Genomic DNA, 24295 nt, shown 5'->3' on the forward strand with positions numbered 1-24295 from the left:
AACGAAGTTCAACCTAGGGTTGGGGATTAGATTCGGCGATTGAGTAATATGTGGGGGACTCGAGACATGTACACATACCACCTCCATTAATGCTTCTCTTGCGTGCTCGTCCTGCACCCGGTACAATTCTCTGTGCACTCCACTGGTGATGATGACCTTCCTAAAATTCTGGTGGCCTTCCCATGTGTACTACACTAAGGGGTCACCTTGATGCTACGCTAATTGAGAAATGAGACTTTGGATGCGTGTCATTAATGAAGGATGCCATGATTCCCAACTTCTTCCTCGCTCGCTTCTTCTCTTCCCTTATGTACCAAAAGACTTTGTTCTTCCTTTTTACCCTTCATTACCCAACGTCAGACACAATCCAATGCAATATCAGATAAAATCCAACAAATATATGTGAGAAAACAACAAATTCCACTAAGCGAGACCAACAACTTTTGCAACAAATCCCCCAAATCCTTTTCTACTTTAGCACTATCCTGCTCCTCATTTGTCTCATAGTACGAAGACTTGCTGAACTACCTCAACAACTTTTCATCACTGCAAGCATCTCCGAAAAGGCCAACCATGCCTAGTTGCTCCACAATTTCATTAATTTCACTGATTTCCAACTTAAAACCACTGTAAACCTTCCCTTCACCTTGCTTGTCCTCAAGCTGATACCACTGAAGCACAAGAAACCACAGTGAAAGAGAAGGGTCACAAGTATGCTATGTTCATGGTGAGATGAACTTCCCAAATATTCTATTCCTTGAGTGTACTTTTACATCTTTAAGAGCAATTGCTAATCATACTAATATTAATAAAAATCAATAAAAATACAATTTTATGAAAGAAAATAGATGCTTTTTTACTAAAGATTATATTCAATTCTAACGGAAGAATCAATAAAAATAAATTAATATAACATAAAACATGAATTAATTTAAAAATTAAATAACTAATTTAAAATATAAGTATAGTTTTAAGTGCTATATAAAATTAAAATATATTTTTCTTATAGCTTTAGTCATAAAAAAATTAGAATACAATTTGATATATATATCAAAATTCGTATAAAACTATAAGAAAATTATTATACGTGAGACAGTTAACTAATAAAAAGTCAAGGCAAAGTACTAATGAGATAAGGTGAAAGTTAAGTCCAATCCGGCGTCGGAGCACGGGTGCTCGCGCACTGTGAGAGGAACAGTGAAGATGACCACCGCGGAAGCTGCTCGCGGTCAACCAAATAAAAAAATTTAATAATTTTTTCAATAAAAATAATTTTACGAAAAACTTTAAAATTTTTAACATTTAAATAAACAAAAAAAATTAATATTAAACTAGATAAATAGAAATGAACTTTTATAATAAATAACAACTTTTGGGAAAATTCATATTGACTAAAATAACTTAATCCATAACGAAAAACATGCTAATATATAATTGAAACAGATTTAATAATGCTCAAGATATATAATTGAGGAAGAATTTCCGTATAGCCAACCAATAAGGACTCTTGATCTCTTAAATGTATTTACATAAAATATGAATAGTTGGAAAGAATAACAGAGTCAATTCTGTATAGGAACGTTGCTTCTTCATGGTAGCAAGTATAATTCTGTCTCTCATTTGTCCTCATTCTTTGCAAAAAGGTTGTAATGTTTTTTTACAGTGTCTTCTTCAATGGAAATGATATTTATTATTATGTTTCAGTGTTGTATTTGAGTACAAGATTGTCTACTAGCAGTTTAATTTTTCTCTCCTGTGATTTTGGGTTTTTTTTTTTTTGGGAATATGCAATTGGATTTTTTTTCCCCTTATTTAGAATTTATTGTAATTTCAATTAATTATTATTAAATTTTAAATAAAATTAAAAAAATGATATTAAAAATCAAATCAAATTTTAAAAATTTAAGATAATTTTACAAGAAAACATGAAATTTGTTAGAATAAAGAATTTGAGTTATAAACTCTTTACAATCTAAATATTTTAAGAATTTTCTCTAAATGCTAAATTCATATATAAAATCAAAAACCAGTGACCCAAAAAAATTACTAAAACTCTAAAACATATATTAATTAAAAAAATCATTGACTTTTTCATTAAAATAACTATTTTTTCCCTGTCATACCAAAATATTTCAAATCACTACATTTATAAATTTCTCTGTTTTTTTTTTTTAATTACAATCCTAGAGCTCTAAGTACGTGAGATAAACTAGATAGAATTATATTCTATATAGGTAAATCTAAAAAGAATATATATATATATGTATATATATATATATATAAAGAAAACCGAAATCGTGTGAAGACAATTTTCTTTTTTAAGAAAACCCAAATCGTCTAAAGTAAATGTAAGGGTAAACAAGAAGCATCGCATTAAATCATCATTAAATCATCTGGTCGTTAAGGTGTAATAACATTTTCGTCTAAAGTAAATGTAAGGGTAAACAAGAAGCATCGCATTAAATCATCATTAAATCATCTGGTCGTTAAGGTGTAATAAATAAAATGTTAGGTTATTTTTCTATTGAAAAAAATAATAATTTAAAACTGTTTTTTATTTGGTTAAGAGTTTTTCTTTTTGAGATATAGGGAAATAGGTTAACGACCTAAAATCTGGAGGCATCCGGTAGGAGTTAAAGCCTGGCCCCTTACAGACCTCCAACGGGTTATTCCAAGTTGTGTGGTTTTCTTTGAATAAAGGTGATCAGTTGCATTTACCGTTAGCAACAGGTTTTGTGGTTTTCTTTGAATAAGGGTGATGAGTTAGCTGCATTTGCCATTAGCAACTAGAGATCATTGTTGAGATGGTTGCTTCTGGTTTGACAACAGAGTTATGATAGGTTTTCCCAGGTGTCTAAAGAAGAAGAAAACAAGGTTATGGGTTATTTTCAAATCAATTTATATTTTTTAATTTTTATTTTTGTAATCATAAGAATTTATAATTGCCTCAGTGTCATAATTGTGAAGGTTATGGGTTATTTCCAAATCAATTTATATTTTTTAATTTTTATTTTTGTAATCATAAGAATTTATAATTGCCTCAGTTTCATAATTGTGAGACTAATAGATTTGGATTGGGCATATAATTTATCGTGAGACTAGTAGATTTGGATTAGGCTTATAATTTATCATTTTATTAATAGATCATGATATTTTTAGTAGATTTGAATCTTGGATCTCTAGTCTACACAATAATACATATGGGATGTGTAATACATATCTACACCCCATGACAAAAAAATGTAATAATTAAAATAACTTTTTATTTATATAAAAAATAATTTTTTAATTACATAAAAAATATTATATAATTTCCTATAAACTGGCCTAAATCCATTTTAACTTTGGATCTACCAAGGGCCCAAAGGAATCACTTTGAAAGAGCTTTGACCTCAAGAGGTTTGATCCCTCTTAACTTGGTAGATGCAATAAATCAAGAGTTAAGAATTAAGATGGATCTAAGCTAGTAGAATATATATATATATATATATATATATATTCTTCCATAGTAGGTTGTACAACACTTCTCATTACTCTTTATTCCTAAAGTACATAAAAAAATGTGTTGTTAATAAAAAAGAGAGCTAGATTTAATAGACATTTTTATTCTATAATTTAACATTTGAATTAATTTTATATTAAAAGTTAATATAATTAAAAGATGATATAGAAAGGTATTTATAATAATTGGATGTTTAAAAGTTAATACAAATAAAAAAATTAAATGTTAAAAACTCTCATGTTGTGTAAGAATGATTGCCATAACAATTTGGTACACACGATTATCTACAAACTCTTATTCTAATCTCTAATAATTCCTATTTCAATGATTGACCTATTACATTTATTGAAAGTGATCTGAAAATCACCCTTGAGTGACCTCAGTTAATTAATTATTGAATGAAGGTATTACAGACTCATGTGATGGTGTGTGTCTATGTCATTTTAGGCAATGAATCGATCAGATTGCAAAATACACAGACACTTGAAATGGAAAATAACAAAGAAACAAAGTAAGAAAATACAAGAACACAACAATTAATAAGGAGTTCACCCTATCCTCTAGGGCTACGTCTCCAGTCCAGCTCTTAGTGGTGGCCTTCTTTTATTGTGTCTTTAAAGTAGAGAATTACAATGAAGAGCTCAATCTGAGTCTCCTAAAATAGAATTTCTTGGCAGGGTGGTTCTTGGATTCCCCAAGCCACTAGAGTGTACTTACTCTTTTCCTTACCAGCTCTTGACCTCTCTGGTCTACAATGGGAGGAGCCCAATGTGGTGCTCAATGCCCAACAAATCCTCTCAGGGATCGCTCGATGCTTCCTTATGCTGCAGGTCAGCTCGACTCTCTGTCTTCCTACTTTCTTCACTATTTTCTTCGCTTTTGCTCTCTCAGTGTTTGTTTCCTTCTTTTCTCCGTGTGTTCTGTTCCATCTATTCATGGCTTTAAAGCCAATCGATCTCATGACTGATCGATTCCCCTTCTATCTTCCGTCGGATCACCTGTTGTTGTTCGCTTGGAATCCCCTATCTGTGTCATCGTCAACAGCTCACAGGGAGTGGTCAGTTGTCTTCCAACGAACTGTGCCAGCTCGTCTCCGTCGGTTCGGTTCTTCAATTTCGTCGGGAAATGAGTCATCCAGCACCTTAGCGATCAAAGCGGACCTCAAATCCTTATAGATCGCGGCTTAATCCCCTGTCGAATCCGATTCTTTCATCGGGCGCATTCTTAGTCGTTAGATCTGGAGCCTCCAGATCCGATGCCATTTGCTCATTTCGCGTGGTTGACTTGCTCGACCATTAGCACATGATGAGTGGTAGTTTTCTCTCTCCTCTGCTTGCCACACATCGGTCGCTAAGTGGAATCGATCATTTTTCTCCAAATTCGCTTACCACCCAAGGGTGCCCCTGATAAATACCATCGATTTTGGAATGTGGGTCCCGCCTTTACCCTTTAGCATTTTCCCCACAGTTTTCCCGACTTCCATGCGACCGAGCACTTCAGGGCTTTCCTTCTCGAGGGTTTTTGCCCAGCGATGTGCGATTAGCACTAAGCACACATCAGAAACTGCCTCCTTTTCCCGATCCGGGCTTCCCAAGTGCCAGTTTTGCCTCCTACGCAGTCTCCATGGGCCTCGGTCAATGCGCTTTGACCGAGGTCCTCGTTGTTCCATGCTGGCTACCAACTGCCATTGTTCAGAGGTTTTTCTGATCGCTCTGTGCTCTTGAATTTGAAGTTTGTCCTAATTTGATACAGTCATGGTTCTCTGATAATTCTTCATGGATCTAATTCGGATCACGACCTTCCCACTGAAAAAGCTTTTGGACCGCTAAAAGTTGGTTTTCAAGCATCGACTAAGTGAGGGTACTGTTGTCTCACTTGTCCAATCTCGATCCAATTTTCACTGCTTAGCTTTGAACCTTTGAGCCCAATTCTTAGGTACTCAACATCTCCTTTGCGTGTCATCCTCACCTTCTTGTCTAGCACTGTGTCTCCTACAATTCATTTAGATACTCAGGTAGTAGGTCATCAATAGAAGGCAACTGACTCTGCTCTTCGGGATCCTCAATTAGTGAAGGTTCAAACAATCTTAAGCAATCTGCATTTACGACTAAGTAGATGTGCATGTAAGCTGGTAGATCAAGGCGAAAACCATTCTCGCCAATCTTCTCAAGTATCCTGAAAGGTACATACATGATAGGCTTTAGCTTTTTACCTTCACCTTGCATCCTGTCCTTGCAGATATACAGCCAGACCTAGTCACCAACTTGAAAACTATGCTCCATCTGATGCTTGTCATGCCTAGCCTTGTATTTGGCTTGGCTCTTTTCTAACTGTTCCTGTACTGCCTGGTGGATCTCTTGGATTTGTTCAATGCACCTAGTTGCCTTTTCCACATCACTATGTCCATCAATTGTGGTATCTTTACCAAAGACAAAATCTAAAGGAGACCTTGGTGTGAAACCAAAATAGGTCTCAAAAGGAGATCTCTATGTAGAAGAATGTTTTGCTCTATTGTAAGCATGCTACACATAACACAAATGTTCATCCCAAAGCTCAGGATGTTTGCTGCAATATCCTCTAAGTAACTGGATCACTATCCTGTTAACTACTTCTATCTAGCCGTCAGTTTGTGGATGAAAAGATGTGATTTTCTTCAGTTTGGTGTCCATTAGTTACCACAGATTGGACCAAAACTTGCCCACAAATCAGGTGTCTCGATCAGATACAATGAAAGTGGGTAATCCAAAATGAACCCATACATGTTCAAAGAACATTTTTGCACTTTGTTCAGCTATAATCTGTTTATTACAAGGTATCAAAATACACATTTTACTGAACCTATCCATAACAACATACAGATAATCATGACCTTTGCTAGATTTAGGTAGTCCTCCAACAAAATCCATGGAAACACTTTCCCAAGGGTGAGAAGGAATTGGTAATGGAGTGTACAAGCCCAGTTTCTATTGTTGGGCTTGCTTTTAACACACATAGTACACCCTCTTACATATCTAGAAACTGTCTCATTCATTTTTGGCCAATAATAAAATCTTTGCAGCTATGCAACCGTTTTACTTACCCCAAAGTGACTTGATATCAAAGAAGTGTGTGCTTCTCTAATTATCTTTACTCTCTCTATTTGTGGAATACATATTTTCCCACAATGGTATAAGATTCGGTCCTTCATATGATAATCCAATTCTTCTACTCTTTTGCCTTGACTCAAAGTTGCATATACATCTTTAAAGTCTATATTTTGAGCATATTGTTCAATGTAGCTTTCATGTAATACTGAATTATGCTTAAGTATAGTAGATGCATTTATAATGGGTCTAGATAACTTGTATGCAACTTTATTTTGTATGCCCTTTTTATATCTGATGACTAAATAAAACTGTTGTAGAAAACCCATCCATCTGTAGTGTCTTGATTGCTGCAACTTAGTTTGGGAGTGTAGATATTGAAGTGGTTGATGATCAGTATGTATTACTGTCTCTTTGCCCATTAAGTAATGTTTCCACTTTTTCACACTCTGAACTAATGCATACAATTCTTTATCATATGTAGGATAGTTAACTATTGCAGGTTTAAAAGTCTCAGAATGATAACATATGGGTTTACCGTGCTGTGTCAACACTACTCCCATGGCATAGTCATTGGCATCTATTTGGATCTCAAATGGTCTTTGTAGATCAGGCAGTTCTAGTACAGGTGTTGTACTAATATTTTCTTTCAAGGTGTCAAAGGCTTTCTGATGTTTGCCTTCCCACTGAAACACCTTGTTCAATCCTGTTAAAGCATGTAAGGGAGATGCAATTGAGGAAAAGTTAGAAATGAACTTCCTCCAATATTCTGCTACCCCTAAGAAGCTTCTCACTTCTGTAGCAGACTTGGGTTTAGGCCAGTTTACAATGACTACCACCTTATAGGGATCTATTTCCAATTCACCACCCCCTACTATATGACCCAAATAATTTAGAGATGTTTTTCCAAATTCACATTTTGAGATTTTAACATGAATTTTTTCTCTTTTCAAAACATCTAGTGTTTTCTTAACATGCTTTAAGTGTTCTTCCCACATTTTACTAAAAATTAGAATGTCATCGATATACATAATAACAAAATCATCAAGAAAATGTCTGATTACATCATTCATTAATCTCATGAAAGTAGAAATAGCATTAGTTAAGCCAAAAGGCATAATCAACCACTCATACAATCCCTGCTTTGTTTTGAAAGCAGTCTTCCATGCATCTTGTTCTGCAACTCTGACTTGATGGTATCCACCGTGCAAGTCTAGCTTGGTGAAATAAACAACTTCCTTCAATTGATCTAAAAGATCATCTATGCGAGGAAGGGGATAACGATTTTTAATTGTTATCTTATTGAGTGCTCGGTAGTCAATGAACATTCTCCATGAGCCGTCTTTCTTTCTCACCAAAACAATTCATGACCCACATGGTGATGTGCTAGGCCTGATGAACCCTTTCTCGAGCAACTCCTACACCTTCTTCTTGATTTCAGCATTCTCTAAAGCAGACAACCTGTACATTCCAATATTAGGAAATGGAGCATCTTGCTGCAAAATAATACCATGTACTATTTCCTTTTTGGGTGGCAGACCTTTAGGTTCTTGAAACAAGATATCATACTCTGAAACAACCTTTTCTATATCAACTTGTTGTATAGCATTACAACCTTCAAATACATTGGTTTTATCAGGTTTCTTTTCCTTTACAACCATTAGTAAGAATTGTTTGCATGAATTTATCATTCTTTTCACCTGCCCTGAGTTTATGAGAGTATAATTATTCTTGAGCTTATGAGCTCTTACAAAGTATTCGATTCCATCTTTAACAAGTAGATACTTGTTCTCGTCTCTATAGAAAATATCTTTTCTATCATATAAGTAAGGACTTCCTAAAACAATTCCACATATATTCAAAGGAATTATGTCTAACTCAACCTCATCTACAAATGCTGACCTAAAAGAAAACTTGAGTTTGCACTGTCTAGTCACTTGTAGTTGTGCTTTATCATTCAACCATCCTAATGGGTATGGTTTCTTGTGAGGTGTAGTTGCTAATCCCAATTTCTTTAGAATTGATTTAGAAATCAAATTTACTTATGAGCCACTATCAAACAAAGTATCAATCTTTTGATATTTGGAAACAACTCGAATATGGAAAAGGTCATGTCTTTTTCTCTCATTTTCTTCATCAGTAATAGATTGAGGAGAATCACCAGTAGATTTTTCAGAATTCTCACCTTTTATACCTATGGTTGCAATGGTTGTTTCATCTCCCGATTCTGACCCCAAATCTTTTTGAATAGCTGCAGCCGTCTTCTTCTTCTTGCCCTCGAACTTCTTAGGTCTCAGCTCTAGATGCAGAATCCAACAATGCTCATCATCATACCCATCATTTTTACAGTGAGTGCATGAAGCTTTTCTTTTCTGTGCAGTGCTAGCCTTCCTTTCTTTCCACTTCTGCTTTCTTTTCTCCTTGCTCTTGCTTGCAATGGGTTGGGATGGTCCCCCAACTCTGGATTTCCATTCTTTCCTCTAGCTTCTAGATGAGTAGCTTGTATAGATACCTCATCTATACTAGTGGGATTAAACATGAGGAGTGTATGCCTCATGTAGCTATGTAGACCACCAATGTACTTCAAAAGAGTCTCTGGTGAGTCTAATGAGATTCCTAGAATCAATGTTCTCTTTCTAAATCCTTGAGTGTACCCTTGCACACTTTTCCCTTTCAATTGCTGAAGAGTTTTCCAACTCATCATGGCTTATTGCATGTAGGCCAATGGATAGAACTACTTTTTGATTGCAGAAACAAACTCACTCCAGACAGAGATGGTCTTACCATGTCTTTTCATGTCAGCTTGGATTCTTCCTTCCCACCAAACCAAGGCAGTGCCTCCAAGGCGTAGGCTTGCCTGCTGAATCTTGCTCTTGTCTGAGTCGATGTTTTGTACTCTGTAATAAACATCAATTTGTCTAATCCAATTGTCCACCTTTTCTACATTTAACTCTCCATCATATATAGGCAAATCAAATTTAACATCTAGTTTGATCAAAGATGCTTTCTTTTTGTTTCAAGGGCTATTAGGAGGTGTGAGAAAGCTTTCCTCTTTCCCTTTTCCTTTGGAGTGGTCATGGAAGTGAGACTCATCTTCCCCTTTGTCTTGTTTAGAGCCTGATGAATCTTCATCCTTATGTTTTCTAATGTCCCTAAACATTTCTTCTACCATGGACTTTATGGCTAGGAAACTTTCTATGAATTGAGGGTTTGGCCCCATAGAACCTTCCTCTGACATTGTCTTTCAAGGATAGACTCTCCCAATTTTAGGATTAATTTCAACCAACTCTCCTTCTCCTAATTTGAGCTTTGATCTAGTGAGCATTCAACAACTAAACCAACACAAGCTTGTCTAACCTTACAACCTAGAGCTCTGATACCACTTGATTTGAAAATCACCCTTCAGTGACCTCAGTTAATTAATTATTGAATGAAGGTATTACCGACTCATGTGCTGGTGTGTGTCTATGTCATTTTAGGCAACAGATCGATCAGATTGCAAAATACACAGACACTTGAAATGGAAAACAACAGAGAAACATAGTAAGAAAATACAATAACACAACAATTGATAAGGAGTTCACCCTATCCTCCAGGACTACATCTCCGGTCCAGCTCTTAGTGGTGGCCTTATTTTATTGTGTCTTTAAAGCCGAGAATTACAATGAGGAGCTCAATCTGAGTCTCCTAAAACAAAATTGCTTGGTAGGGTGGTTCTTGGATTCCCCAAGCCACTAGAGTGTACAGACTCTTTTCCTTACCAGCTCTTGACCTCTTTGGTCTACAATGGGAGGAGCCCATTGTGGTGCTCAATGCCCAACAGATCCTCTCAGGGATCGTTCAATGCTGCCTTATGCTGCAGGTTAGCTCGGCTCTTTGTCTTCCTGCGTTTTTTTTTGCTTCACTATCTTCTTTTCTTTTTCTCTCTCTGTCTTTGTTTCCTTCTTTTCTCCATGTGTTATGTTCTGTATGTTCATGGCTTTAAAGCCAATCAATCTCACGACTATTCAATTCCCCTTCTGTCTTCCATCGGATCGCCTGCTGTTGTTCACTTGGAATCCCCTGTCTGCGTCATCGCCAATGGCTCACAGGGAGTGGCCACTTGTCTTCCAACGAACTGCGCCAACTAGTCCCCGTCGGTTCAGTTCTTCGGTTATGTCAGGAAATGACTCATCCGCCACCTCAGCGGTCAAATCGGACCTCAAATCCTTATATATTGTGACTTAATCGCCTGTTGAATCTGGTTCTTTCATTGGGCGCGTTCTCAGCCATTAGATCTAGAGCCTCTAGATCTGATGCCATTCGCTCATTTTGCATGGTTGACTTGCTGAACCGTTAGCACAAGATGATCGATGGTTTTCTCTCTCCTCCGCTTGCCACGCGTTGCGCGCTGAGTGGAATCGCTCGTTTTCCCCAAATCCGCTTACCGCCCAAGGGTGCCCCTGATAAATACTGCTGGTTTTGGAGCGTAGGTCCCACCTTTAACCTTTAACATTCCCACAGTTTTCCCGGCTTCCATGTGACTGAGCGCTTCGGGGCTTTCCTTCTCGAGGGGTTTTTCATAGCGATGTGTGATTAGAAACTGCCTCCTTTTCCCGATCGGGCCTCCCAGGTGCCAGTTTTTCCTCCTGCGCAGTCCCCATGGGCCTCGGTCAGCGTGCTTTGACTGAGGTCCTCGTCGTTCCATGTTAGCTGCCAACTGCCACTGTTTAGAGGTTTTTCTGATCACTCTGTGCTCTTGAATTCGAAGTTTTTCCTGATTTGATATAGTCATGGTTCTCTGATAATTTTTCATGGATCCAATTCGGAATATAAAGTTATCTACCGAGTAAGTTTAATGTTATTAAGGTATAGATTCCATAGTACAATGAGTAAAACTATATTATAAAATATGGAACCATATTATAAAATATGGTCATGGTAGGGAATATGTTAATGCATATTAAGTTTCATATGTTTATTATCCAGTTCATTAAGTGTTAAATGTTTATTAACCAGCTTAGATCTATTTTAATTTCGGATCTATCAAGTGTCGAGAGGGATCAAATCTCTCGGCCTCTTTTTTTAGTGCAAAACTTGAGGAAAGGTTTGCACCTCAAGAGATTTGATCCCTTTGTTCCTCGATAGATCCAGAGTTGAGATAGATCTAGGATGGTTTCAATCATGTACGAACAAGGAAAATTTATCGAAGCTATGATTAATTTTGTCAATAATATGTAAAATAAATTTAATATTAATATAGTCATTTTAAATATGCTAAATATGTTTGAGAATCTGGTGATTTTAATTTTAAATTCTCTTAGTTATCTTAGTTTGTTGAGATGATAAATATTGTTATTACCTTTAATGATGAAAAATGATGAAATAAAATTTTTGACTACAAAGTGACAATGTAATAATGTTGAATGGTAGAAAATGTGAATAATAAGAATGTATTCAATTACAAATAGCCTTCATTGTGATCAATCTCAAACTATTTTCTTCTACTATACTTATTGTCACCCTTGTTAGTTTTGTCATATTTTCATATCAATTATATGAAAAGGACAATTGAAATTGTAAACCATTTAAATCTTTAGCTCGCGCTATTGTAGTAAACAACATACCTTGTCTCTCTTTCTCTTCGAAATTAATATGTTGAAATACTATAACACAAAAATAAATGTACATTTCCAATAATTTTTTGTGCTTACACTAAAATCAATGTGCATTGTTAATCCAATCACTTTAAAATTAATGTACCATCATACATCTAATTACATCAAATCATAATCAACATCTACACTGGAATCATTTCATCTAATGCAAGCAATCAAATAAGATTAGAAAGCAACTACTACAATGAAATCAATGCATCTAATGCAAGCAATAAAATAGGATTAGAAATCAACATCTACACTCAAATCAATGCATCTAACGCAAGTAAGCCAATATGATTAGAAAACATATACACTAAAATCAATGTATTTAGTGCAAGAAATCAAATAAGATTAGAAATCACCATCTACACTGAAATCAATGCATTTATTGCAAGCAATCAAATAGTATTAGAAATCATTTACATTGAAATCAATGCATCTAGTACAAGCAATCAAATATAATTAGAAATCAACATCTACATTCAAATCAATGCATTTAATGCAAGCAATCAAATAGGATTAGAAATCATCATTTACACTGAAATCTATGCATTTAGTGCAAGAAATCAAATAGGATTAGAAATCATCTACATTTAAATCAATGCATCTAGTGCAAGAAATATTCTTCCCTCTCTCCCCCTCCATCTATATCTATATCTCCCTCCATCTCTCCTTTGTCTCTCTATCTCACCCCCCCCAAACACACACGCTCTCTCACTCCATCTTTATCTTCTTCCCTCTCTTCACCTTCCATCAATATCTCTATCTCCTTTCGTCTCTCTATATCACCCCCAAAACATAGATTCTCTTTCTCCAATATATATATATATATATATATATATATATATATATATATATATATATATATATATATATATATATATATATATATATATATATCCCTGTCTCTCTCTCTCGCCCACTTCTCTTTCTTTCCTCCTTATGTCCTGTCTCCCTCTCTCTCCATATTCCTTATCACTCCCTCTCTCTCTCTCCACCTTTCTCTCTATATGTAGTTCTTCTGGATCTTGATGGTGGAAACAGTGGCGCTCGGCTCCACATCAATAATCTCCTTCCCTTTGTCATTCCTCTTATTGGGTTCTAACTCAAAATCAGAACAAGCATATGATTCTAAAGACTTCAACTTGGCCACCAATGGCTGCCTGGCCCAACGCTCACTTCTCTTATGAGTGGCGCTCTTATGAAACTTACACCACTTTCCTATGTCCTTCTTTGATTCCGTGGTGTTGTTCTTTTCTTACGGCTTTGATGGGTTGTCTTAGGTCACCCCACCTTGGCTTTGTCATTTTTTCTCTGGTTTGGGGGCACCTTTCCCTTGCTTCAGATTTGCAGATCCAAAGTCTCACTTCTTTTGATTAAACGTTTGCTCGATCTTGACAGTGTATCAATACCTCGTGCCGAGAGAGGAGATGTCTAGGAACTCCATCTCACCCTAAGTGTTCCTGTGTAGGAAACCATGGTATTTTAGTACCAAATTCCTCTCAGAATCCTTCATACCCAACTTCATGTGAAGGGCATGAAAAATATTTGTAAACTTTGGCATGTCTTGGTCACTTCCCTGCCGCAACATGGTCCACTTTATGTATTTATCCTCATATCTCTTGATAGGGTAGTACTGGTCCTTGATGGAATCCCGAAATGATATCCAAGTGGGTATAGATGAAAACAGTGAGGGTTCCCTCTTGTCCTACTGCTCACAGTAGGTTTCCCACCAGTCCTTGATGTGGGGGGCAGCTTTGAGAAGTGCAAAAGTAATCTTTTCTTGACTGGAAAAATCACCAACAGAAAAATAACCTTCTAACAGATTCAACCATTTATCCACGGCATCTGCATCTATTTGACATTAAAATATGGGGATGTCAAAGTTAACTTGTACCTTAAAGGGTGTGGTGCTTCCAGAGTAGCTGCAGGAAGTAGATGTGTTGCCTTTGGGTAGCCACTGAAAGATCTAGGAAAAGTTATCCATCATCGTGTTCCTCTATCACTCAAGGGCTTATTTGAGCAAGATTTTGAAATGATCTCCTACTCCCTCATCATTCTTTTTGTTCGCCATTTAAGGTCATAGAGATTTGCGAGGTTGGTCTTGCAAATGTTCAGCCAGTACAAGCCCTAACTCCTATCCTGACCTTGTTGGAGACATGCAAAGAAAAATAGAGAAAGAGCAGAATGGTCTGATACCACTAATCCATATTTAAATAGGAACGTAAGAAATTACTTATATAACCATAAATACAAATATGTAGCAAAAATAACACTTCATTTCATTAATATCAAATGTTGAAATATGCTTATGAATAGAATGGAAATAAGACTAGCACGGGTGATGGTATCTTATTTCTGAGAAGAGATGTGGAAGCTACATGCCTCTGAACTATGTTACAATGAGGCTCAAATTCTTATTTATTATTGAGAAACAACGAAAAAGTCTAAACATCCAAAAACCTAATTCTAGGAGATGAAGTGCAAACTATGGGCCCTGTTTGATTAAATTGGTACATCAACTTCCCGAGGTCATAACTTTGGCATACGATCTCTGTTTGACAGACACAATACCTCATCAGAAATATCTATTTGAGGACTACAACTTGAGATTGGAAAAAATTAGTCTAAATCCTATGTTGGACCCGATAGTAAATATTGCTACAAATAAGGAAATTGAAAAACTGAAAGAGACAGTGGTGGGGGTCAAAGAGGAAAAGGCAGGTGTCCACCAACATCCACCAGGATTAGTCTCCCCCCTTAGGAAGCAATGGTCCCCATTGCATTGAGTGCCTCAATGAGATAGGGAAACTTCTACTGAACTTGGTCCCTTGTGAGCCACTTGCCTTGGTGCAAGTGTTCGCTAGCTTTGATAATCCGATATAGTTGGATATTCTATTGGCGAGTGTTCTTGACCTATGTTTTCATAACCTGATCAGTTGTGGTATGTTCCATGTAGTTTGGGTTTAATTATGTTGGCGTGAGATATTATGCAATGTATGATGTGTCCAGCAATGGTGGGAAGTATGGTTGAAGGCAGTCCACATTGAACTCTGGGTGTAGGACAAGGAATGGGGGAATTCTGAGCTCAAAAGCATTGTCTCCCACAACCTAGGTAATGGTGTAAGGACCATATCAGAGTGGTTTGAGCTTCTGATGGGCTCCAGTAATATGTTATTTTTGTAAATGCAACCAAACTTTGTCGCCCACCTAAGACTTGTGTGGCACCCGATGTTTATCATGTCACTACTTGTACTTGGCATTTTCCATAATAGACCAGTGATATATTTTCCTGTTGGGTAGAATTATTCTGGCAGTTAGATCGAATGAATGCTTGACCTGACATTGCAAGGGTACCCATGTGGGTGAGGAGAATATGTCCTTGTATTCTTCCACAACCATATCTGCCTGATTCTGCTGCGTTGAGGAACCCTTAACGAGGGCTGTGGATATCGCTACGCTCTTCCCCTTACTTTTAGAGTGAATTAGAAAGAAAACAAGTTTCCCAGTCTTAGAGATGACCTTACTACATTTCTTAGTAGAGATCAAATAGGCGACAATAGGTGGGAATACCTCCGGTATCCTGTATAACATATTACCAAAATAAATAATAACAAAGTGAGGTATAGGTTCATATACACATGCCGCTTCCAGAAGTATGGTTTTCCTAATAATACATCACAGATTTCAAGAGGAGAAAAATCACACAATACCTCACCCGTGAAGGGCTTGACATTGTAGGGAATGCAACATTTCTCACTGACTCGGAGATCTCATCCTTGGTGAAGCCACCCGATACTGTACAGTTGTTGGTGCGGTGTAGTCGATAGGCCCAACGGCTTCACGACCTCTACTAAAATGAGGTTCTTTTGGCTGCCACTATTGACAATGAATTTCAGTGACAAACCCTTCACCCACATTTGTGAGTTGAAAAGATGCACCCACACCTTGGGATCTTATGGCTCATTCTTATGGATCTTGGTGGTGACAACAGTGGCGTTGGGCTCCACATCAATAATATCCTTCCCTTTCTCATTCCTCTTGTTGGGTTCTAACTTAGATTCGGAAAATGAATCTCATTCTGAAGCCTTACCCTTGGCCACCAACGACTCCTTAGCCCGACACTCACTTATGTTATGAGTGGGGCTCTTATGGAACTCACACCACTTTCTTGTGTCCTTCTTTGACTTTGTGGTGTTTTTATTTTCTTACAGCTTCAACGAGTTGTCTTGGGTCACCCCATCTTTGCTATGTCATTTTTTCTCTAGTTTTGGGGCACCTTTCCCTTGCTTCAGTTCGCATATCCAAAGTCTCACTTCTTTTAAAGAAAATTATGCTTGAACTTTACAAGGTATCAGTATGCTGTGCTGAGTGAGGAGATGTCCAAGAACTCTATTTTTTCCTGAATGTACCTATGTAGGTTGTCGTGGTATTTGAGTACTAAATTCCGCTCAGAATCCTTGATACCCAACTTTGTGCAAAGAGTATAAAAAATATTGGTAAACTCCGGCACGTCTTGGTCCCTTCCTTGTCGTAGCGTGGTCCACTTTATGTATTTATCCTCATAGCTCTCGATAGGGCAGTACTGCTCCTTAATGGCATCCTGAAATGAATTGCAAGTGGGTGCAGCTGAAAATAGTCAGGGTTCCCTCTCGTCCTTCTGCTCATAGTAGGTTTCCCACTAGTCCTTGACATGGAGGGCAACTTTGAGAAGTGCAAAAGTAGTCTTTTCCCTGCTGGAAAAATCATGAATGGAAAAATAGCATCTTGCCTATTTAACCATTTCTCTACAATGTTTTCATATATTTGACCTTCAAATATGGGGATGTCAAAGTTAACTTGTATCTTAAAGGGTGTGGCACTTCTAGAGTAGCTGTTGGAAGTAGATGTGTTGCCTTTGTGTAGCCATTAAAGTATCTAGGCAAAGTTGTCCATCATCACATTCCTCTGTCTTTCGAGGGCTTCTTCGAGCAATATTTTGAAAGGATCTCCTGCCCCCTCATCTTTCTTTTCATTCACCATCGAAGGCCATTGGTATTTGCGAGGCTGGTCTTGCAAAGGTTCGACCAAGTCAAGCCCTAACTCCTTATATCTTGACCTCATTGGGGACATGCAAAGAAAAAAAGAGAAAGAGCATATCGCTCAAATACCAGTGATCCAAATTTAAACAGGAGCACAAAAAGTTATATATATATATATATAACCATAAATACAAATATGTAGTAGAAATAAAACTGTTGAAAAATGCTTACAAACAGAATGGAAATAAGACTAGCTTGGGCGATGGTAGCATATCTCTAAGAAGAGATGTGGTAGCTACATGCCTCTAATATATGTTACAATGAGGCTCAAAGGGCTATTTATTATTGAGAAATAGTGGAAAACCCTAAACATCCAAAAACCTAACCCTTGGAGATGAAGCACTAAACAATGGGCCATGTTTGGGTAAATTGGTACATCAACTTTCCGAGGTCGTAACTTTGGCATATGATCTATGTTTGATGCGCACAATACCTTGTTATAAAGATATATCCGAGGACTACGACTTTCGAATGCCCATCATTCATTTATAACCAATGTTAGTCTCATTTTTCCCAAAAAACTTCATTTAGTGCCTCAAAACGACTCCAGGAGTTCATGATCTAAAAAATTGCCAAAAATAGTAAATCGTGGTATAATAAGGAAACTGAAAAACTGAAAGAGAGTGGTGGGTGTCGAAGTGGAATAGGCAGGTGGCCACCAAAATCCACCTAGATTAGTCATCCACCCTTAAGAATCAATGGTCGTCATTGTGTTGAGCACCTCCATGAGATGGGGAAAGTTTTGTTGAACTTGGTCCTTAGTGAGCCGCTTTCCTTCATGCAGGAGTTGGCCAGCTTTGACAGCCCGATATAGTTGTATATTCTGCTGGTTATTTTTATTGACCCGTGTGTCCATAATCCGATAAGTTGTGTCTTGTTCCATGCAGTCTATGTTTAACTCTTTTGGTGTGAGTTGTTATGCAATGTCTGATGTGTCTAGCAATGGTGGGAAGTATGGACGAAGGCGGTCCACATTGAACACTGGGTGCAAGCCATGGAATGGGGGAATGTTGAGCTCAAAATCATTGTCTCCCATAGCCTTGGAAATGGCGTAAGGACCATATCGGATTGGTTTGAGCTTTCGATGGGATCCTGTAAGGCATTCTTTCTACAAATGTAACCAAAATTTTTCGCCCACCTGGAACTTGTGTGGCACCCGATGTTGATCATGTCGTTGCGTGTACTTGGCATTTTCCATAATAGAGTGACGATATGTTGGCCTGTTAGGTAGAGGTGCTCTGAGAGTCAGATTGAAAAAATGCTTAACTTGACAGTGCAAGGGTACTATTGTGGGTGAGGAGATGATATCCCTGTATTCTTCCACGACCTTATCCACCTGCTTCTACTGTGTGGAGTAACCCTTCCTGGGCTCGTGGATGTGGCTATGCTCTTCCCCTTACTTTGAGACTGAATAAAAAAGTTAAAAAATTTCCTAGTATGGGAGAGGACCTCACTGCATTGCTTAGGAGAGATCAAAGAGGCGATGGTAGGTGGGGCTACCTCCATTATCCTGTATAACATCTTACCCAAAGAAATAATAATAGAGTGAGGTCTAGACTCATATACAACATGTCACTTCCACAAGTATGGTTGTCCTAATAATACACCATAAATGTCAAGAGGAGAAACATCACCCAATACCTCATCTGTGAAGGGCTTGATGTTGTAGGGAAGGTGGCACTACTGGCTAACTTGTAGATCTCATCCTTGGTGAAGCCACCCGATACTATATAGTTACAGGTTTGGTATAGTCGGTAAGCCCAACTGCTTCACAACCTCTACTGAAATGAGGTTCTTTTTGCTTCCACTATTGATAATGAATTGCAGTGGCAAACCTTTCACCCACATTTGTGAGTGGGAAAAGACGATCCCCCTCCTGTAGATCTTTGGGTTCATTCTTATGGATCTTAGTGGTGGAAATAGTGGCACTGGGCTTCACATCAATAATCTCATTCCCTTTGTCATTCCTCTTGTTGTGTTCTAACTCAAAGTTGGAACATGCATCTGATTCTAAAGCCTTCAACTCAACCACCAACGACTACTTGGCCCAACACTCACTTGTGTTATGAGTGGGGCTCTTATGGAACTCACACAACTTTCTTGTGTCCTTCTTTGACTTCGCGGTGTTGTTCTTTTATTGCGCCTTCAATGGGTTGTCTTGGTTCACCCCACCTTATATTTACCCCTTTTTCTTTGGTTTGGGGGCAACTTTCCGTTGCTTCAAATTCGCAGATCCAAGGTCTCGCTTCTTTTGTTTAAACTTCTACTCGATCTTGACAACATATTGGCATGTCGTGCCAAGTGAGGAGATGTTTAAAAACTCCATCTCGTCTTGATTGTATCTGTGTAGGTAGATGCGGTATTTGAGTACCAAATGCCGCTCAAAATCCTTGATACCCAACTTCGTGCAAAGGGTATGAAAAAGGTTGGTTAACTCTGACACGTTTTGGTCCCTTCGCTACCACAGTGTGGTCCACATTATGTATATATCCTCATAGCTTCCAACAGGGTAGTACCTCTCCATGATGGAGTCTCAAAACAAATTCCAAGTGGGTGCAACTGAAATCAGTGAGGGTTATCTCTCATCCTTCTTCTCACAGTAGGTTTCCAACAAGTCCGTGACGTGGGGGGTGACTTTGAGAAGTGCAAAACTAATCTTTTCCTAGCTAGAAAAATCATGAATAGAAAAACAACCTTCTAGTAGATTCATCCATTCATCTGTAGCATTCACATTTTTTGACCTTCAAATATGGTGATGTCAAAGTTAACTTGTACCTTAAAGGGTGTGGTGCTTCTAGAGTAGCTTCCAAAAGTAGATGCATCACCTTTGGGTAGCCGTTGAAGGATATGGGCAAAGTTTTCCATCATCGTGTTCCTCTATCGCTTGAGGGCTTCTTCGAGAAAGATTTTGAAAGGATCTCTAACACCTCATCTTTGCTTTCATCTGTCATGAAAGGCCATCGGGATTTGCGAGGCTGGTTTTGCAAAGGTTCGACCAATTCAAGCCCTAACTCCTTATATCCAGACCTCGTTGTAGACATGCAAAGAAAAATAGAGAAAGAGAAGACCACTCTAATACCACTGATCTAGACTTAAATAAGAATGCAACAAATTACAGATATAACCATAAATAGAAATATGTAGCAAAAATAACACTTCATTTCATTAATATCAAATACTAAAATATGCTTACAAACATAATGGATATAAGACTAGCTCGGGCGATGTAGCTTATCTCTGAGAAGATATGTGGTGGCTACATACCTTTGAACTATGTTCTAATGAGGCTCAAAGGCCTATTTATTATTGAGAAACAATGGAAAACTATAAACATCCAAAAACCTAACCCTAAGAGATGAAGCACTAAACTATGGGCCTTGTTTGGGTAAATTGGTACATTAACTTCCCAGGGTCGTAACTTTGGCATACGATCCCCATTTGACGCGCACAATTCCTAGTTAGAAATATCTATCTGACGAATAAAACTTTTGAGTGGACAACATTAGTCAACAACCCATGTTGGTCCTAGTTTTCCCAAAAAACGTCATTTAGGGCCTTAAAATGACTCCAAAAGTTAAGGACCTGAAATACTACCAAAAATAGTAAAGTGTGCTACAAATAAGGAAATTGAAAAATTGAAATAGACAATGGTGGGGTTCCAAGCGAAATAGGAAGGTGGCCACTAACATCCACCTGGATCAAGAATGCTTCATACCTAGTGGAGAGTTTATATAGACTGTGTATGAGTGCTAATGGTAGTAAAATTAGTAGATCTAATTGATAAAGGAGAGTATTGATGAAAAAAATCATATTGCATATCAAAGATGTAGAGAGATGTAACAAAGTTTGTTGGTAGAGATGGAGATCTTGGTATATCTCCAAGTTTGTGACTCTCACATTTGTTTTACAGGTGTTGCTGGTGCATTTAGTAGATATCCATTGTGTTTTTGTTGTTGGTTGCACTATGCATAAATTATATTTTGGATTGAGGGTTTGATGTTATGGCTGAGTGCGAGATATGTCTATGTTGTTGGATGATTCGTTGTTGTAGATTTGATGGTTACATTTTCGCCATTATTTTGCTTCAGTGGAGAGAATATTATTGTGGTGTTTTTGTTTGATTTGTTGATGGTGTCTTGCTGTTAAGATAATATTGTATAGTTGTATCGAGTTTAGAAAAGATCCTTCAGATCTAGTATGAGAATATATGAAATGAGGTCCACATAGAGTAGAGGAGCAGTGACTTCATGATAGTGGAGCAGTGATTCCGTAGAATTAGTGAAAGGAACCATTTATCCACCCAATCGGAGTTGGATAATCTAATCAGGGTTGGGAAAGGATCGTTAATTGTGGTGGATTTTAGTGAATGGTGGTCTATAGATTCATGTGAGAACATAGTCTGCAGAGTCGATTAGTAGAATCAAGCCTCTTGGCTGATGGGGATCAGTTGATTGTATAATAGGTCATGTCTCTATGTAAAATACATATTTTTCTTAATAGAAGATTCATATCAACACAACAACAACAAGGGTGGTTTTCTTCCCCTAAGGGTTTTCCACCAGATATCTTGCATTCTCTTATGTGTGATGTGAATGTGCATAATTATATTGTTTATGTTGTTTCTTATGATTATTTTGGTTTCTGTTTATATGATGCACATGTTATGATTCGTTGAGATGTTGGTTAGTTTCATAGACAATTTTAAGAACCACCCTAAATTTATATGTATAATAAATGGGTGAATCCCCATGATACATTGGAAAATTAGGAGGCGATTCTATCAATAATATAATATGTATATATAATTTTTTTAGCAAATCTCTAACCAAATTATATTATCTTGTAAAGTCATGGTGAATCTTTCACTGAATTATAAAATCTTGTATGATCTTGGAAAATATTTCACTAAATAATAAAACATTGTGAATTCTTGGCAAATGTTTTGTTAAAGTATGAAACCATATATGATAATAGGAAAACATATTCATTAAACTATAAGATACTAACATACATGTTTGAAAAAAAGAAACATAATTTTCTCTTCCTACAAACAATGTTGCAAGTTTCAATGGTCGTGTTTGTCAAGGTTCTTACTGTACACTATTTCATATCCTTCTATTAGTTTTGATAATATTCCACAGCAAAGTTCTTGTAGGTGTTGATCTTGACTCCCATTTCTGTCAAGGTAGGAGAGATTAATCTATTCTCTACTACTTTTGTCAAGCTATCAAATTTTTTTCTTATTTGATAGACTCCAATTGAGAGATAAAAAAACACATCAAGTTTGTTTACCCTACCACGCCAACAAGTAGCAAGCCGCTATATAATATAAGAAAGTAGTAGGTATCCCAAATTGAAGGGGATCTAATGAAAAGAAGTGACCATTGTCAGAAGCCTTCCAATCAACATATAAATATATAAATGTAGATTTACTATTATTTTAATTGGAAATCTTCAATTAAATAATAAAATTTAATTACGTCTCTCCCAATTTAAATTGATTATTAGCATAATTCACTACCTTCATACGTCTTTCATTTTTTAACAGCGTTGTAACATGTGGATTAATTTCCTTTTTGGTGCACAATCTCTGCCTTTTAGGACAATATGGTGCAGTGGCCCAACCCCTGCAGATCATTACGACAAACTAGGAATAATAGAGAAGATGAAAGGTTGTATAAACTAACATGTTTTTCAAACAACTAATCCAACATGAGTACCTTAACTTTTTCATGAAGATATCATATTGAGAACATTTGAAAAATGGTGGGAAATCTGGGTAGCGACTATCTCTCTTCTACGAGGGTGATGTGGAAAGAGTGATAAGGTTTCACTGTTTTGATTTTTTTTTGTTAGATAAAAAAACCCAATATTAATGGAGATATTGGTATTTTTTACTAAATTTTGTGAAGTGATCAAATGTAGCTTTAACCATTCACCTTAAGATGTTTTTTACAATATAATTTCCTAAGTCTATTTCGTATCTTCATTATCATAAAAGCCAACCTATATCCATCTTAATTCCACATCTATCACTCTTAGAGGGATGACATCTATTTATCCCTCTCAGCACTTGGTAGACCAAGAATTAAGATGGATCTAGGCTTATAGAATTTCCCCTTTAAATAGTTTATGCTCACATGAATACCATGGTATTACCAAGGGTCAATACCATGGGTTATCATAAACCTGGAGCTTAAAAACTACTATTAGTAATTTATAAAAATTACCAAAATTAATAATTGATTTTATTTTTATTTTTTATTTTTTTTAAATTTTAACCAAGTTAAAATGTTTAAGTGACATTAAATTACAAGACCCATTTTTACTCTTGATCTACCAAGCCCGAGAGGGACCACATATTTTTTCACTCTACCCTAGTTTGCATATCACGATATTTGATCCCTCTTGGGGCTTAGTAGATCCAAAGTAAAGATGGATCTATGTTGGTTTAATTCCCCCTTTAAATAGGCTACATTCCACGTGAATACCATTGGTCAATACCATGTGCCATCTTTATTTTTATTAATACTAATATTAGGGTTAATCATGTTTTTTGCATGGTATTAATAATAATTTGGCCCATGGTATTTGGCCCATAGGCTTCACCTAAATATAACTCATTTTTTGAGTATTCTTAAATATAAGGTGACTTATGGAATAAATATAAAAATGTTTTATTTATTTACCATACCTCTTTTATAAATATTGTATTTGGTCCATAGGATTCACTTAAATAAAACCTCTTTTTTGAGCATTCTTAAATAGAAAGAGGGTTATGGATTAAATATAAAAAGAGGTTTTATTTATTTACCATACCTCCACTTTATTTATATTTTTATTTATTTAGACCCCTGCATGTTCGTAAATATAAGTTGACTTATGGAGTAAATATAAAAAAAAAATTGTTTTATTTATTTACCATACCTCTCGTTTATTTATATTTTTATTAATTTACCATACCTCTTTTATAAATATGGTATTTGACCC

The 24295-nt window shown here is 36.7% G+C and overlaps 1 protein-coding gene across 1 annotated transcript in view; it reads right to left on the reverse strand.

The window, feature by feature from the left end:
• Positions 1 to 524: 524 nt before the first annotated feature.
• LOC149223454 (cationic peroxidase 1-like) overlaps positions 525 to 24295 on the reverse strand; it is a 123852-nt gene continuing 100081 nt past the window's right edge. The window contains exon 4 of the mRNA XM_089387913.1: positions 525 to 671. Within this exon, the coding sequence (XP_089244039.1) occupies positions 525 to 671 (147 nt within the window). The remainder of the gene's footprint in view (positions 672 to 24295) is intronic.

This window comes from Pinus tabuliformis, chromosome Q, assembly GCF_031772625.1.
Source record: "Pinus tabuliformis cultivar Carrire ecotype Pingquan chromosome Q, CPIR1, whole genome shotgun sequence".
NCBI classification, from domain to species: Eukaryota; Viridiplantae; Streptophyta; class Pinopsida; order Pinales; family Pinaceae; genus Pinus; species Pinus tabuliformis.